General features: G+C 45.9%; 1 protein-coding gene across 1 annotated transcript in view; it reads left to right on the forward strand.

Annotated features, from left to right (window-relative positions):
• Window positions 1–2,650: 2,650 nt before the first annotated feature.
• Window positions 2,651–17,696, forward strand: part of LOC144175239 (phospholipid-transporting ATPase ABCA3-like) — an 81,249-nt gene continuing 66,203 nt past the window's right edge. The window contains exon 1 of the mRNA XM_077704340.1: window positions 2,651–2,660. Coding sequence (XP_077560466.1) covers window positions 2,651–2,660 — 10 coding nt within the window. The remainder of the gene's footprint in view (window positions 2,661–17,696) is intronic.

The following is a 17,696-nucleotide window of genomic DNA, read 5'->3' on the forward strand; positions in this document are numbered from 1 at the left end:
GCTTTTCAGATGGAGGTGAAAAGCGAAAACGCCTGTGTGTTCGAGATTTCGGCGTACTCACGTAAAAGATCGCCAGGTGGTCAAACTCGATTCGGAGCCCTCCACGTGTAGCGCCGGCGCGTCAATCCCCCACAATCAATAAAATCAACAAATAAACAATTTCAAACCTAATGCAATGCGTGGTGGTGCGCCCTTCAGTGTTTACATAGAAAGAAATCCTCCAGCTTATCTATGGTTCAAGCCTTGCGGGAGTTAGTGCAAACTTTGCAATTTTTTTATTTTTATTCGCAGACTGAAAGTGTGGGTGCGGGTTGTCTGCAAGGGCAGGTTATACGCGCGAAAATACGGAAGTACACCACCTCAACACCCCTGACGATCAGCACTTGAAGAAGTGCAGGTCGCGCTGACTTCGCCCCAACTCCCCCCTTCCCCCCAAAGAAAAAAAAAAAAAAAGCTCTTTACGCACACCTGCTGGCCGCACAGACCTCCCCACGCCCTCCTAAACAGCCGTAACGAATTTACCATTGTAGAAACCATCCTCAGAGGGGCTTTCAACGCCAAATTCCGGTCAGGGCTTCTAGGCTTTTGTTCACCCGGCCGCGGTGTAACGAAATCCATGCGACGAAAAGGCGCCTTGCACAAGAATTCCTATCTCGAGATGGCACTGTACCAAAAGGCCGCTGTGACGAGTTGGCCTACGACGAGTTTTCCGGTGACGAGTGGGCTTGTGACGAGTGGGCTCGTTCCCACGGCGTGCATACTAGCATTCTTTCTCATCTTATCTCTCTGAATGAAGCAGCGTTCCTCATTGTTCAGTAAGACTAACGGCGTGCTGATGCACCCATCCGTTTTGCGATTATGTCGAAGGCTCCGTTGATGTCGCGTGGGATCTTATTTTTGACGCGTGCAGATATGTGTGTGTTTGGAACTCCCACGTGCGCTGGCACGTTTGGCAGCGGAGTGACAGATTACTCGTTGCCGGCGTTCCAAGACATTTTGTCACCGATACTTGTATGCGTTCTTTGGAACTTATTTTTATAAAAATAAAATTTTAAACAGCGAGGCTCGCAATGTCAGCACACAACCCAGCATACGCGGGGAATAGACCTTTGTTAAAAGAAAAAAAAAAAAAAGGTTCTCCGGCCTTGAATGAACAAAATAAAAGCGGCCTTGAAAGGTGGAGGAAAAGTAAACATACCTGTCTCCCTGTTGCGCGTTGTCAAAAGCTCTTGAAAGGGCGTTAAATTTGCCCTTTTTGGTGATAAATTTTGACATCGAGCTAAGCGAAGAATTCTTGCCGCTTAGCGGAACGTCGGTGTTTGTAGCTGGAGCACGGCCGCATTTAACCGGATCGAAGCAAAAAACAAGAACGAAAACCTCACGAGTACGAAGTTTCAGTGCCCGTTTCAGAACCACTTAGCATCTCTCTTACTCAGCAGCCTTTTCATTGAGAAGATCGCAGACCAACACTGTCGCAGCCGTCATTTCATTTCGAGAGAGATGCCTCAACATCTCCAATTTTGGTGAAAGGTTTTTTGGGTTCACGGACATTTCGGCGCCTGGACATCGCCACTGAGTGCTATAGGTATCTGTGTTGCTTATATTGATATCTTTACCACACATATCGTTTCTACGTTTTAGAACTGTGCACCAACTGCGCTGTGTGTAATTTTATGCGCACATGTCGTTATGTCCACATGTGATGAGTCTTTATGCGCACATGTGGCGCTAGTAGGTGTGACCCCACAATAGCGAGTTATTGCAGAGCGGAGAACCGGTCCTGGTACGGTACCTGGGGGACGACCGGGGCTACTGCGCGTGCGCAAAGGCAGAAAAACTAGTAGTGCGCATGCGCTGGTGTACCGGGTACCGTTCCGGCAGTGGTTTTCAGATCTGCTGTAACTCTTAATGACTGAGGGGAGTCAGCGCCAACGCTTTTATAACGTCGTATCCCCTGCTTTTCACGAATTCAATTTCACATCATCGCATAGTTTACAGTAGCCCAGTAATGTGGTGCTTGTTACGCTGCAAATAAGCAATTTATCGGTCATTAGCCGCTTATTGCCCTCTCCGAGTACACCGGCTGCCTCAATGCTGATGGCGACAGTTTCTTAGGACATGCATGCAAGTACACAACGGCCGATTCTCGGTAAACGCATCCCAGATAGCCGACACTGTAAAAGTGCGAATTTAAAAAGAACGTCACAAATAGCTTCAGTCTTGTAAGCCAATTGATTCTGAGCCAATTCTTCACATAGGAATGAGCTTCAACACAGAGCCAACCACCGCGAAAGCAGCATCGATACCAAGTTCCTTCTGACACTACACAACCGCAAGATGATCAAAAATATCCCCAGCGTCACTAAAAGTTCAAATTGCTAAGAAGTGATCACTTCCAAGTCACCAGAATAAAACTAAAGTTTTTGAACAACAACAACCATTGCGAACCAATTCAACCTAAGCATATCTCCCACATAGGTACGCGCTTCTATACATACCGACCAACCAGGAGAGCATCCTCGAAACCAAGTCCCAGGTGGTAGCGCGCGTGCCACACGATCCGAAAAGGAAGAAAACGGGCCCGCGCAGCGCTATTTTTTCGCGTTCTTTCATCGCAGTCGGGTGGACAAGAGGCTTGCGCTTTCCATCGATGGAACCAGGTGAGCGACTCACACGACCGCTGAGAGGTCGGCCTCACGCGGCGTCTCTGCGGTTCTCGCGCGAGCCGGGCTTTTGTGGTGCATTTCTTAAAGCGAGCTTTGTTGGGCTCTCATCCTGGTTTTCCGGCGGCGGCTGTTGCTACTGCTGTTGCAACCTTGCCGGATGCGCGGCTGCATTTCATTTTACACTAGATAACGGTAGGCTCCGCGTATCGCGCTTGAGAGGCCCGGAGAGACGACTGGTGGTGGGGCGCACGGGGAAGTTACACAAATTACGTCGGCCTCCCCGCACCGCCCCCACCGCGGGGGCGCTACGGATATGAATATCGCCTGTATGAGTATCGCCTCCTGAATATCGCTGTATGAATATCTCCTTCTGCAAGCAAATGTTGACAGCCTGGAGGAGATATGCGCGATAAAATTCTAGAAAAATAAAAAAAAAAACTGCCAGAAATAGCGCAGAAAATTTTGTTTCCTCTGCTTGAGCTTGCCGTCTTCCTTATATCTTTACCGATATCAAATGCCACCTTAAAATGTGTTTTCAGCCAAGTGTCTTTGACAAAAAGGGACATAAGAAACCGTATGTCTAACGAAATACTAGAAAGTATTCTTCATGTTCAGTTTTCTTTGGCAAGAAGCGGAAAGTGTTGTAAAAGTTTTGAACCAAATGAAGAGTTTTGTTTCCGGTTCGAATAGTGTGTTCTGTATGGACCGAGTGGTGTAACCGGTTCGAACCTTGTGTTCTGTATGGACCGAGTGGTGTAATAATGATAATGATAATGATAATAATGTTTTATTGTCTAGGTACATATACAGCAAAATATCCAGCTCGCATAAGCCCACAGGCTTGTGTGCGTAGCTGGGCAGCCTCAGCACTGGACATAGGCGAAACAGATGCCCTAGCACCATTAAAAAAAAAAAAAAAAAGAAATCAAGCAAACAGGCAAACCATCGAAATCAATATCAATGTTTGGAAATACAATGTTAACAGAAACAGGATCAAGTGTATCTTCTCGACATACAGCATCTCATACACACTAGAAAATAATCAATAAAAATCTGATCACAGAACAGGGAGAATTTCCGGGCAAATACAAATTCTAATACAGAGTGCACGGCTCTTTATTGTGAGTAGTAATACAACCATAAAGTAAGTAGCTGGCTGATGTGCTTACCTTCATCGGTGCTGTTTCGAGCTTGGCCATTATGCCATTTTTTCCCTCTTGCGTCTACTGTATTTTGTGAAGACTCATGGTGAAGGTTTGTCCAATTCCACCTGTGGCTTTTTTTGTGTGTCTTTGATGGAGGCGAAAGATGAAAATGTCCATGTGTACGAACCCTCACGACGGCGTGCCACAGAGCCCAGGTGTACTAGTTTTCTGGATCGTTGCCTGTTACGTAATTGCCAGGTGATTTCACTTCAGCTTAAATGTACTTTTGAATATTTTCCAAAAATTTGGGTGATTTTTTGTTCAAATTTTAACGTGTTTGACGCCCAAATTTGACGGTTGGGCGGTTTTTGGTTGGACAGTCTTGTAACCCTGCCCGCATGGGGTAGGGTGTGCAAGAAGGTGTGTGTGGGGGGCGGGAGGTCCACTGGGGGGGGGGGGGGGGATTTTTTAATGCGTGTGTCACGTTCTCTGGAGCTGGAGGCGCCTTAGCCAGGCGTCTCTCGTTGCATCTCGTATTTCTCGAAGCACCTACTGATAACCGTTCTGAAGTCGGCGACTGCGTGAAGCGCTAACTCATTAAAAAAATACCACACTCAAGTTCATTTAGAGCCGATTCCCCGGCTCCGGCCTTTTCGGTACAGGACGTTTCGGTACAGGGCGCTTCGGTGCGGTCCTTTTGGTGCGCGGGCGTTTCGGGACAACGACGAATTTCGGCTGGCGCTTTGGGCTGCGCGCGTTGTTTACGTGATGGTTGCAAGCACGCAATTCGTACCTATTTATTACACATGTTCTTGTTCGCAATTATGCGTGATTTTAGGCCAGCAGTTGGTTATGCGGCCTTGCAAAAAAAAAAAAAAACTGTTGAGTTGTTAAATATTAACTGCGATATTTGTAGCATTTAGACAACCTGTAATTGTTCATTATTTTGTTTTCTAGCGATTTACTATCACCAGAATTTCATATAACAAATCAGTGACAGTATCATCGTGTTTTCTCACTCGTTTTTTGATGACCTATTATCACCTGTTTTTTTTTTAATCAGTGAGAGTAGTACTAATTTATTTTAACACTTTGCGGAGTCCCTACGACAACGGATGCGTAAATGAGTGCCACCGCACGGGGAAAGGAACCTGTGGCTTTATAACGTAATGACGAAGAAGTTGCAACTTCTTGGCATTCTGCATTTGCGTGCGTTGCTTTCTTCTGATAACACAAGCACTTAAGGGGCTATTAGCAATGCATTACGGAAGGCACCTATTGTATACCTTGCCGCACGCTTCCGTCCCGACTTAGCAGGGACTGTGGCGGGTTTATTGTTTGTGAATCAAAAGTTGGAAATTCTGTTTAATGACGTTGAATGCACTCTACAATGTTTTCTGCAGCATACATACAGATATTCATCTTCTCAAGGACTGCTCATTTGGAATTCCTAACATTTTGCCGCAGAGTATAATTGCCATAATATGGTCGTGATGTTATCTGAGAGCAATGTCACCAGCAGCTCCCCATCATCAGTACTTTTTTCAGCCGCACAATATCACCCATTGAAATGGTGTTCGCAGAAGCAGTTGTCGGCGCGACATTATGCATGGTGTAAAAAAAGAAGTGCCGACTGCAACAGGCATTCTGCAGGTTATCATGACCCGCTGCAATTCAAATAGCGTGAAACGATGTAAGTGAACAACCCGAGGTGTAACACTTAAGTGCTACTAATACGTCTAAAAATTTGTTTCTAACTGCAGGGTTAAGCCATTCCATTCTCATTCATAAGATAGGTGTTTACTTCTTTAACAGCCCGGAAGAGAGCTGAGTGCGTAAAGAAATATTTTCCGCAGCAATCATGCACGTCAAAGCAGCGTCCTCGAATAGGAGCGACGTTGGATCCCGGCTCATTCGTATCTCTGAAGCTCACATTCGGTACTTGTGTGAAAAAGAACTTCCGTACTAAGAAAAAAATAATAATAATTACTAAGTACTTGAAAAATCAATTCAAAGAGCATTTATGAGAAAAGTAAACAAATGAAAGAGGTTCGAGGAACTATCCTCAACACATATTTGCAGGAGAAATCGCTTGAAAAGTATGCCGATTCACAAGTAGGCGCTAAATAATCACAATAAGAGCACATATGCCGTCTTTTAAACATAGATCCTGGAGATTCTGCGCAAAAACAAATCAAAACAAAATAAACAAAGTCGTGCGTTATTCCACCGAAAACTCCTTAAGCCCGTAATTTTTCTATTCTGAACCGAGATTTTGGACCGAAGGGGATGCGGAATGCCGATGTACGTTCGCCGTCGGGGTCAGTCGCCTGTCTTCCCCGAATTTCTCTCGACGTACGGGAAGTGGGGAAGGAGCGTGCATGGCGCTTGCTTGCGCCGGAGTTTGCTTCTAAAACGGAGTGGCCCGACCCCTTGGATCGGGCCACTCCGATCCAAGGGATGGGGCCACTGCTACCGTTCATGATAACTACGTGCAGCAGAATTCAGCTAGCCCAACCACTCGTTCTTTTTTTCTTTTTTCCTAGAATGCGCCGAAGCGAAAGCGATCGCGTTGGCGACGACGGCATGGGAAACGCAAGGGTGTACATAAACAATCCTTCCCCGGGAGAGGATGAATATTTAGTATTTCTGTATTTTTGTGTACGGTGCGTTGCCTCATCGGCTTCGCCGAACAGGAATCCACCTTTTTCCAGTACCGATCCTCCTAGCAGGCGCCACACCGAAATAAAATTAGCAGCAATGCACGCCCACAAAAAGTCGAGCTTTCGTAGAACTCGTCCACATAAAATATCCCGGTACTGTAGCCCCTTCCGCTCCAACCGGTCACCAGTGCCTTTCACGTGAATATCACGGCAGCAGGCGTCGTTCCCGTGACTAATTTGCAGAGGTCGAAGCGCCCCTTTTTCTTTACTTTTTTCATTTTTGTTACTCTCTCACTGGCTTGCATTTGCTTCCAGAGTGGTCAGCCCCAAATGTCTTTGCCCCTTTCCCTAGACAGCCCTTTTTGTGTGCACTTACGAACCCACTTCGAGCTGTTGAAAGAGAATAATAAAAACGCGCAGTGCTGGACAGCGTAGCCTCTATCCCGAACTGAAAGCTGGAGGGCGTCCTTTTGTTTATTTTGCCGGAGGCGCCTGCCAAGAATGACGGACCGGCAGCCCGCGCATGCGCAGATCGCTACTGGAAAAAGGTCCATTCGATCCCTGGTAGTCAACCCCACGCTTTGCCGCTTCTTACTATTTTGTACGAATGTAAATAAGTGCCCATAATTTTTGTTGCTACGCTTCAAACTTCGGTCTGCATGGCCCTCTTCCCGTCGCCAAAGTGCAAGACGTGCAAGGCGGGAAATCGACGAACAATCATTCTGCTGAAAGTGTTTCAGCAACACTGAATAAAAGATTGGTGCTGTTCATTTGAATTTTGAAGTTTTAAAATGTTCAACGAGAGTAAATTTTGCAAAGCCCATACACAAATATCGATCGTTAATATCACAGGGGTGATTACTCTGAGTGGACAGTTTTTTTGGCAGCTGTCGGGGGAGGGGGAGCGAAGGTTTACAAAATAAAAAAAGAAAAGCTTCTTGCTGTGATTTGCGAAAATTTTGTGATTTACTTTTTAATGTCATTGCGTCAGAAAAATAGTAAGTGTGCACATGCATTCCTCGCGAGGCAAAACATGCATTAAACCGGCTGATTTCTCCTCTCGTGCGCGTTTTTGCCGCTATCTTTCTGCGAATCGGCCAGAAGCGGACAAGAATTCGGCGAAACGTGTCATGGTGCATCCCAGCACTCCGCGAGAAAGGTAGCAACACTATAGTTCATCTCACAAGCTAGCTGCAGCACTGTGGAGGCTACATTGTTATCAATAGTGCGCCCACTGACGGCGCCTAATCCGCCGTGAAGGGGGTCGTGAAAGGACACTCCCTTCTCCCCTCCCGGCAAGTGGCACCGCACGGCCCCGGCGCCTTTTGTCGCTTCCTTCGCGGTGAGTTAGGCGCCCTGAGGGGGACAACAATGTAGCCTCCACAGTGCTGCAGCTAGCTTCTGAGATGAACTATAGGGTGGAAATGGGGAGTGCTAGAGCCCTTGCTTGCGGATGGGAACCGGCCCACTCGTCACAGCCAACTCCTCCTAGGAAAACTGGTCACAGGGAAACTGGTCAAAGAGGGCATCTCGTTCTAGGTGATCCTGTATTAGGAAAAGTGGTAGCACTGACCTTCTCGTGCTAGGAAAAGTCGTCTCGCGGTTCCATTTCTGGCCAATGTCGAGGAAATGGGGAGAGGAAGTTAGTGGCTTCTAATCTTATAATTACTCCCAGGTTGACCTCTTCAGAGTTCGAGGGGTCCCCTGCTTTTGTTAGTTTGCAGGCGGGGGTTGAAATGGTTTTTCTATTTTAACACATGTTCCTCTCTCCCCTCCTTATTTCCCTTCTTGTTGCAAAAAAAAAAAAATAAACATTTTTTTTTTTACTTGGTAAGGGGTTTCTTTTCAGGTTTATTTTTTTTTTCTTCTCCTTCCAAAAAAATATTCGTCAAGCTTTTTCTGTGGAGGGGGGGGGGGTCGACTTTTCCTTTCTTTTGCGTTTTCTTTTCTTTCTTTGCTGTTTTTCTTTTTGCGTTATCTTTTGAAGCTTTTTGCTAGCTTGTGTATATATCCATAAAAAGGGCAAAATGTTGGCATCTTGTTTTTGCAGGTGGTGGTTGCAATTGGCTTTTCGGTTTCAGCACTTCCGGCTTCTTTTGTTGCTTTTCTTCTCCTAAAAACTGTTCGTCATGCTTTTTTGTGTGAGTGTGTGTGTGCGTGTGTGTGTGTGTGGGGGGGGGGGGGGGGTCAACTTTAAAGTCCAGCCTTGACTTTCGCTCCCATATATAGGTGATATGAAGACTAAAAAAAACGAAAGTTACCCAGCTTGACAATCATCATTTGTCAGCAGGCATGAAAACAAAAGATGAAAATACTAAAAGCGGAAACACAACGAAATCGCAATCCCAATACAGCACCGTCACTTATTTACCAAAAAAAATGTATTAGAAAAAACAGAACGGGCAAACTAAATCTAATATAAAAGGCTCACGTAATTAGCTGCAGAAAGAAAAAAAATAAGATACGCTGTCTGGCTGGCACGTTCCTCGAAGGCGACAAAGGAAACATTAAGGGTGGTAATTTGAAGGAAGAGTGTAAGGATGTTTACGCATAAGATGAGAATTATACAAGCGTTTGTACTCTTTCATTGAACATGATAGACGAAAAATGTAAATTGTGACGAGTTGACCGAGTGTCCAGGTACCCTAGGTTACGAGTTTCCCTAGTGCGAGATGGCCTATGACGACTTGCCCTATGTGACGAGTTCACCTATGACGAGTTGGCTGGGACGAGTTCACTTTTGACGAGTTCTCCTAGACCCGTACGGGATCACCTAGAACGAGATGCCCTCTTTGACCAGTTTCCCTATGACCAGTTTTCCTAGGACGAGTTGGCTTCGACGAGTGGGCCGGTTCCCGCTTTCAATAACACGGGAGTTCAGCATTTTTCCGTAACTCTCTCCGTAGACCAGGTATCACTGTGAAACGGGCCTAGCTCTTTTCGGTACAGGGCGGTTCGGGACACGGGCGTTTCACGACACGGGCATTTCGGTACAGGAACGTTCGATAGAAAAACGTATTCGGGCGAGCATTTGTGGGAGCAAAATTCAAGTGCATTGTTAACATGGGAGTTGGAAGCACACAAATCGAACTTGCTTATTACAACTGTAATTGCGCGTATTTCTGTGTTTTAGGCCAGTAAAAATTTATGCGGCCTTGTAAAAAAAAATGTCTATTTGCGTAACAGTAGCCAGAAAATGTATCGCTCGTTCATTACTGCGTTGCTTTAGCGATCTACCCTCACCAGTATTTTATAAAGCATATCAGCGGCAGTGTCATCATGTATTTTCTCTCGTTTTTTTATCAAAATCAGTGAGAGTAACTATTTTTTCCCTTTCCAGAAACTTCAATAACAGCTGCGTAATTAAGCGCCGACGCAGGGGCAAAAAAATCTGTCTTTCTGACGTGATGACGAAGATCTTCCAATATTTTGGCATTCCGTTTTTGCGGACGTTGGCTTCTCCTGATTACGCAAAGCACATACCGCGTCATTATCAATTTGCAAAGGCACCTGTTGTACCTTGCCACACGCTTCCGTCCGGGCCTTATCGTCGTTAGCAGTTACTGTGCTGGGTTTACTGTCTTTGTGAATTGGAAGTTTACAAGGTTCTTGTATAATATTCAAAGCTATCTGCAATGTTTTCTGGATCCTACAGAGATACTTTTTGCCAGGGCTGTTCATTTGTGATTTTAAGCGTTGTGACGGAAACTACACTTCAGACAATTTGGTAGGGTTTTATTGCTATCAGAGATAGATGGCATCTGCAGCTCCCCACCATCAGCATTTTTTAAAGACGATACTCATTCTTGGGCTTATTATACGCGGAAATTTTGGCCTCTCTATATGTCTGCCTGGCTGTCTGTCCCTCGATTCATCTGCCTGGCCAAAGTAAATGCAGAGGTTGAACAGTCATTTCTAAACATCTAATTCTGGTGGCAGGCAATGTCAACAAAGTCAATACTTGCCATGTTAAGCCAAAACAAAACTACGCCCGTTTGAGGCAACAAATCGATGCATAACAGATTTTCTGAAAAATACGCCCAGAAAACTACAATGCGGTCACCCGCGGAACCCATAGCGACATTATAACAAGTCAAATGACAACAGTAACAAAAGGTTTTTTAACCCCGCAAAACCACTTATCAAAATGAAAGCATTGGGAACGAATCCCTTTTCGGCGAAGCCGATGGGGCAGCGTTCCGTACACAAAACTACAGAAATAGTGAAATGTTCTTCCTCTTGCGGGGAAGGATTTTTTATCTACACCCTCGCGTTTCCCGTGGCGTCGTCGCCCACGGTATCTTTTTCGCTTCCGCGGTCTGCGAAAAATAAAGTGCCTTGGCACCCCGAATGAATTGCCTTGGCTAGCTGAAGCTGCAGCGTGTAATTGGCCACATGAATTTCAGCGCTGGACCCCACCCAAAGGCGAGTGTTTGGCGAGCTCCTGCGCAAGCAGGCGCCATGCACGCTCCTTCCCCACTTTCCGTACGTCGCGAGGAATTCGGAGAACGCAGGTGGCTGACCCCCACGGCGAACGTCCATTGGGAGTCGGCAGCCCCCTCGGTCCAAAATCTGTTTAGAATAAAAAATTACCGGTTTCATTGAGTTTTCGGTGCATGAACATATAGGTTAGCTTTCTGTTTTGTTTTTGCAAAGAAAATAGTTGCTCTCACTGATTATTAAAAAAACAGGCGATAAAACATCGTAAAAAAAGAGAGAAAACACGATGATACTGTCACTGAAAATACTGGTCGTAATAGGTCGCTAGAAAACAAAATAATGAACAATGGGGTTGTCTGAATGCTACAAATATCCTAGCTAATATTTTACAAACAGGTTTTTTTACCAAGGTCGCATAACCAACGGCTGGCCTAAAATACCGCAGAATTGCGAACAAGAGCATCTGTAATAAATAGGTACGAATTGAATGCTTGCAACCACCACGTAAACAACGCGCGCAGCCCAAAGCGCTCGCTGAAATTCGTCTTCGTACCTCAACACCCGACTCCCGAAATGTCGGTGTCCCGAAACGCCCGCGCACCAAACGGACCGTACCGAAACGCCCTGTACCGAAAAGACCGGAGCCGCTGTAAAACAGACAACGCGGAAAAGCCAACATACAAAAACCACGCCTGTTCCGATTTCTCTAAAGTTTGCTTCACCTTTATACTCACATGCAATGGTAAAAAGGCATTTGTAGAGGTGCGATTTAACCATTTTTTTTAAAGCATGAAGGCCCCTTTTATTCCTTTTAGATGCGACTGCATCTCATGCACTCGCCTTGTCCCTCCATACGGCGTTGTCCGTCCACACCCCTCCCCCTACACTATAAAAAAAAATAATAGTTAGCGGCGCCCGGTTTCGATCCCACGACCCTGTGGGCGGAACGCGAGGTACATGGTGCTCTTCCCACTGCGCCACAAAACCAAGACAGCATCAAATGCTACGAGCGCGCCTTATATCCTTGACTCATTCAAACCCGCCGCGGTGGCTCAGTGGCTAAGGCGTTGCGCTGCTGAGCACGAAGTCGCGGGTTCGATTCCCGGCCGCGGCGGCCGCTTTTCTGATGGAGGCGAAAAGCAAAAACGCCCGTGTGTACGAGATTTCGGCGCATGATAAAGATCCCCAGGTGGTCAAAATTAATCCGGAGCCCTCCACTACGGCGCGCCTCATCGCCTGCGTTGCGTCGGGGCGTTAAACCCCACAATCAATCAATTGACTCATTCAAACTACGTCAAGAAGCTACTGAGACAACGCATGATGGGGCAATGATTACCACTTGCAATAAAAGAAAAGAGGCTCCCACTTACAGCAACAATAATGGAGTAAAGGTCGTTGCGACAGCGAAGCCCCAAGCATACCACCTAGAGAGATTGACCAAGATTGGCCAATAAAACATAATATTATTCCTAAAACATAAAAATCATACGCGTTCCCGACACGTTTCACGCGATTTCAGAATCAATCCAACGGAAACACCAAGTGAACCCCACGATGCGTCGCATCTACACAGGGTTCCCCTCGCGGGGAGGTGGGCGCAATTTTTTAATTTTTTCTACATTGAGAACCGAAAAACCGCTCCAGAGAGCGTGTAACACGATACCAGCTGAGGTTGTCGTCGTTGTTAAAGCCTATTGCCGCTGTTCATTTCTTCGTAGCGCATGCCCGCTAGGGGGATCGGCCCGCATTCAAGAGCTTTGATGGGCTAATGGGCCTGCTTCACAAAATTCACAAAACTGTGAATTCGAAACTTGTGGCGTCGTAAAATAGTGCGTGTAAAGCTGTAAAATAGTTGCAAAAATTTGAAAGTTGCAGAATAGCGCCTACAGCGCGATATGCGATCATGGTGCCCGTGACTGAACAAGTGCGCACCAGCCGCGCAGAAACCTGATTCTAGGGAGGCTGCGGCGTGTCATTATGCTTGCTTGTGTAATTTACGCAGTAAGACAAAGAAATACAAGCGATGAAACAGACAAAAACAGGGGGTGGTAGTAGTAGAAGGGGATGAGCCGGTCGAAGAAATTTGTACCAAAATAGTAAAAAAGAAAAAAAGAGAGACGCAAATACGATGCAGCAGTAAAAAAGGCGTCAATCAATTTTTAAGTCGTTATTAATGATTAAGCATTGTCAGAACTTCACCTTTAAACCACGTAAGCAAACGTAAGTGTCCTGAAGAGTTTTTACGAACCAGAACTATAGTGTCTCCGAGGGGTCGCCAGGATGTGTTTAACTTGACCTAAGTCTTGTAGTTGGGCGCTTCAGTTTTTCGCCTTAATCAAAGAAAAAAAAAGAAAACTAGTTTTTATAAGTATTTTCAGTCGTCACAAGTTTCTGTATTTCTGCCGGCATAACTATAGATGCCAAGGCGTCGTTCTACCTTTACAGCGCTCTAGATAAACCAAGTATCTAGACATGCAATCTGAACTAAAGCAACAGCACGGCGGACGTATGTCTTTCCAATGAGATCTAGTCCAGCTATCGGATTTGAGTTTTGTGAAGACTCTAGGTTGAGTTCCTTACCCCCGGTTACCGCTTTTTTGAATTGGGTATTGCAGCGCTAACATGAGTGCGCGTAGACGGGATATCGCTTGAACTGGGGTTCGCTTGAACTGGGGTACGTCATATACATACAGACAGCATGTTGCGAGTGTAAGTCGACCCACGGTAAAATATCATAGGTATTTGGAAGACTGCCGACTATTGCGAAAGCATTCCTGCGACGATTCTTCCGTTCACCAACCTTACGTTTCCTTGATGGCAACTATAGAACACGTTTTGCTGAATATGACCCATTCAAGCTATCGTATCAACCGAGTCGGAACGTAGTCGGATCGCTGCTTCCGGTTTTCTCTGCTGAAACTATTTCTGTTTAATTTTAGTTTTATTTTGTAACTACCGTGACGCGGCGGCAGCGATGTAGCCAATATTTTTGCCGTCACCAATCAAATGTAATTATTATATCATTACTTCGTCTACCAATAAGTTATGCGGTTTTTTTCAGCAGCCCCACGGCAGGCCTTTTTTCGCACGCATACGTTATACCAGAAAGAAAGCTTTCATGGCGTGAAAACGATGATTTTGCGTGAGCAGTTGATCACTTACGACTGTAAAGCAGCCAGTCATCTATTTTAGCGATAAAACGTGCTAACTTCGCTAATTACACATTTTCATGCAGATACAAGGCGTTAACCTTTCCGCATTATGGATAGACCTTGCTGGGGTGCTCCCCGCAGAAAGTTTACGGGTTAACAAAGTTTAGACGTATTTGGAGAACGGTGGATTATCATTTTAGGCCGGCGATGCTATGAGACGATTTTTTTTATGCTTTTCAGCTGACAAAGCGTTAAAGGCTTACCGCGTAAATGTAGAGCCCATGCCATCTTGATAAATCCGAGCGATGATTGCTGCAAAATTATTTCCCACATGCACACAATGCCGCGTTTAGGTCCCACCTCCGAACTATAAAGCGCACCGACGAAAACTCCCACAAGGAAAGTCGTCACTTATAGAGACGAAATTCGCTGCACATAAAGTGAAATTTCTGCGAAATTCTCTAATGCGCTGGCCTAATTAAGGGACGAGATTCATATACATGTCAATATTATTTGTTCCCCGAAATACGCGCACTGTCATTTACAAGCAAACGCGAGCGAAAATCCAGAGCGGCAAACTCTTGTCATTTCCACACTATGGCAGCCACGCAGCTAATCTGCGTGTTTATCAGATAACATCGAAGTTCACCGAGAAATCGCACGCTCACAACGGTTAATGAACCCCAAGAGCCATGAGAAATTTTCTGAAATTAGCTATCTCTTTGCCAGCATTTTCCTTTTTGCCGCGCACGTATGCGTCAGCCACATTAAAATCTATGCCTGTTTCCTCTGTACAAGCGTGCGAAAATTGGCTCATTTCATTCTGTTTGTATACTTTACTGTTAGTATCGCTATAGATTTGCTATACTTTTGTCGTCCTTCTAACAGCGAAGCTGTTCTAGGGCTGGGCTTGACGACAGTCTGTCCTGGTATCGTGTCGCGCTCCCTCCGGAGGAGGTTTCTCTGTCGCGCTAAATCCGGTTGCCAGCATAGAAAAAAAAAACGTCCTTGGGTCTTTATATTGTGATATAAGACGGCTAATAGTTCATGAAAAATTGCACGCCCAGCAATGCGTTTGTGTTTAGATGTGAAGCCGACTTTTCAAAAAAATCGGCGTAAGCTTGGTTTTTGTAAGCTGGCTTTCCCACACTGCATGCTGCGCAGTGAAGCATGGTCATCTACGGCGCGAGTATGACATGATTAGAGAAAACGGCTCTAACTCTTGTGTTATCGAAAGTATTTCAAAACAATCTATATGCAAAATTAGCCGCTAAAATGACCCTATCATTATGACGAGTTTGATTTGCTTGTCCTTATGAGTTCACGGTAAAGTTGTAAACGTTACAGAATTATTGTTTGTTGTCAATACATGGTCATCTCCGGAGGGAGTATGGCTGCAGAAAACGGCTGTAACTTGTTTTACCGTAACTATCCGGAAACAAATTGACTGTTAGCTGCTATGAATGCTCTAACATTAGGTACAATAAGGAAGCCGAAGCTAAACGTAATCTTCGTAAAGACACCCACATCTCCGCTGTTGCAGCAGATTTCACACTGAGTGGAACTGGTTTAAATTTTTTTAGATGCGACTGCATCTCATTCACTCGCCTTGTCCCTGCATCCGGCGTCGGCGTTGTTGTCGGCGTCCACCCCTCCCCCATTCTCCTCGCCGCGTGAGCTGCGCTCTCCGCCACTCACCCCTCTCCTCTCCGATAGCGAACACTCTCCCGCGAGGGGCATTGGATTGGATTCTAATGGCTTGGCTTGGCTTGGATTGGATTTGGATTGGATTGGATGGGATTATAGTGGATTGTGCTGCGTCATAGCCGCGGCAGACGCACTGGCGCCGGCCCGTCCCCTCACCGTTATGCGCGCTATAAAACGCGGTGCCTGCGCCGCTCCGCTCCATCGTTCCAGCGCCGTTCCTCCGCTGCCCAACGCTGCAACGTGAACCCCCTATACGTCGCATCTACACAGGGGTTCCCGCGAGGGGAGGTGGGAGATTTTTTTCTTTTGCAATTTGGCTCGTGGTTGTCAGTGAGAAAGGAGCCCCATGCTTTCAGAAAAACGGCAAACCTTTATTATAGGTCAAATGCAATAAAGCAAAACAAAACAAATCACATCACGTTTCGTCGTTGGAATGATTCTATAACCATGTACAGTTTCATTAAGGTAGTCAGGTAATGACTGCCTTAAAATGCACTTTAGAAAGGGCTTAGAAAGGGCCGGCCATTCAGTACCTCTCAGTGCCTAGCAGACTACGTACGCGTTACACACTGAGAGTTCCAAAACTCCCCATTTAACCCACGCATCTAACAGTGGACTAATTTCGTCGAAGTCTTCCTAGGCCGAGCCGATCTCCCTTAAATGCTGTGTAACAGAGGTCAGTGCGCAGTGACGGCATCTGACGGGATCTTTGTGTTGAATGTTACCTGCCGAGCAATACTAGTATCATCATCGAAATATCATCGCTTTTTCCGCGCACGTGGGTATGTGGCAAAACAAAAGGAAGAACGACGACCACATGGAAGTAACGGTTCCTATTTCATTACGAGCCTTGAAAATACGTACGTGCTCTAGCCATGCGATGGAATTTTTTATACTGTTTGAATTTTTGTTGAAGATCTTTGTTGTTTTGCGAAGCATTCGCGATGCACCACGCTGTTGTGTATTCTGATATCGTTCACGTAAATCGAAATAATATTTGAGCAATGAGTAAGGTTTGTTTCACGAATTTTGGGGCCCTTTTTGGTGAGAAGCCGTCCCAGGGCGTTTGCAACGAAGTGCTAAAAGTAGCAGTTACATAATACCCGGTATTCTATGTAACTCTACACTTGCCCAGAACATATAAATCGCATACTTATAGAAACGTTGAAATAAACAGTGGCAGGGTCGGGGGCTGTAAAGTAGCTTTCTAAACTCGTCAATACGCATGATTATTACCAAGAAAGATGAGTATAATAAATATTGTCACAGGTTCGTTCCCTTGGCGCCTTGCTACTTTAACTATAAACTGAACCGGCAACCAATCCATCTGTGCGGGTATACGTGCCCTCTGGGATAAGCGGACCCACAGGCTGGAGGAGGAAGATGAAGACGCTCGCTGATGTTGGTGTGCGTGCTGTTCCCGAGAGATCGCAGCTGCCTTACCTGCCATTGCTATCCCGTTTGTTACTGTGAATAGTATACTTTTTAATACATTCCCTTCGTTGCCACGTCACAATATTTATTCATAAGCGTAAGTGCTGATCTCTGGGAACGCACCCGGCGGAAGGTGCCCCTATCAGGGATACCCAAACTTTCCGTCTACGCTCTTTTAACCAAGTCTCGCTGGAATCCAAAGTCTGGGTCGATTAGACGGGCCAACCACTGCTCACAAAATGGTAAAGGTATGTTGTCGGCCCCTTTCACACCTTTCAATACAGGGTGCTAGGCGCAGGGCAAATTGCAAAGAATGGGAAATTGAACGGGGAAGATGGCATGGATTAAGGTTCTGTGAGGATAAACATTCATAGGTAGTCTTGTGAGAGCGGTGGCTTCTACTCTGGATGAATGAGGACGAGGTGGCGGGAGTTTTCTACTGCCACGTCTGAAGATGGGATCCCAGGTCTTCTGTGTACTGGGAAGGCG

Source organism: Haemaphysalis longicornis, unplaced genomic scaffold (assembly GCF_048455015.1).
Source record: "Haemaphysalis longicornis isolate Haplotype H1 unplaced genomic scaffold, Haemaphysalis longicornis Haplotype H1 scaffold_3, whole genome shotgun sequence".
Classification (NCBI taxonomy): Eukaryota; Metazoa; Arthropoda; class Arachnida; order Ixodida; family Ixodidae; genus Haemaphysalis; species Haemaphysalis longicornis.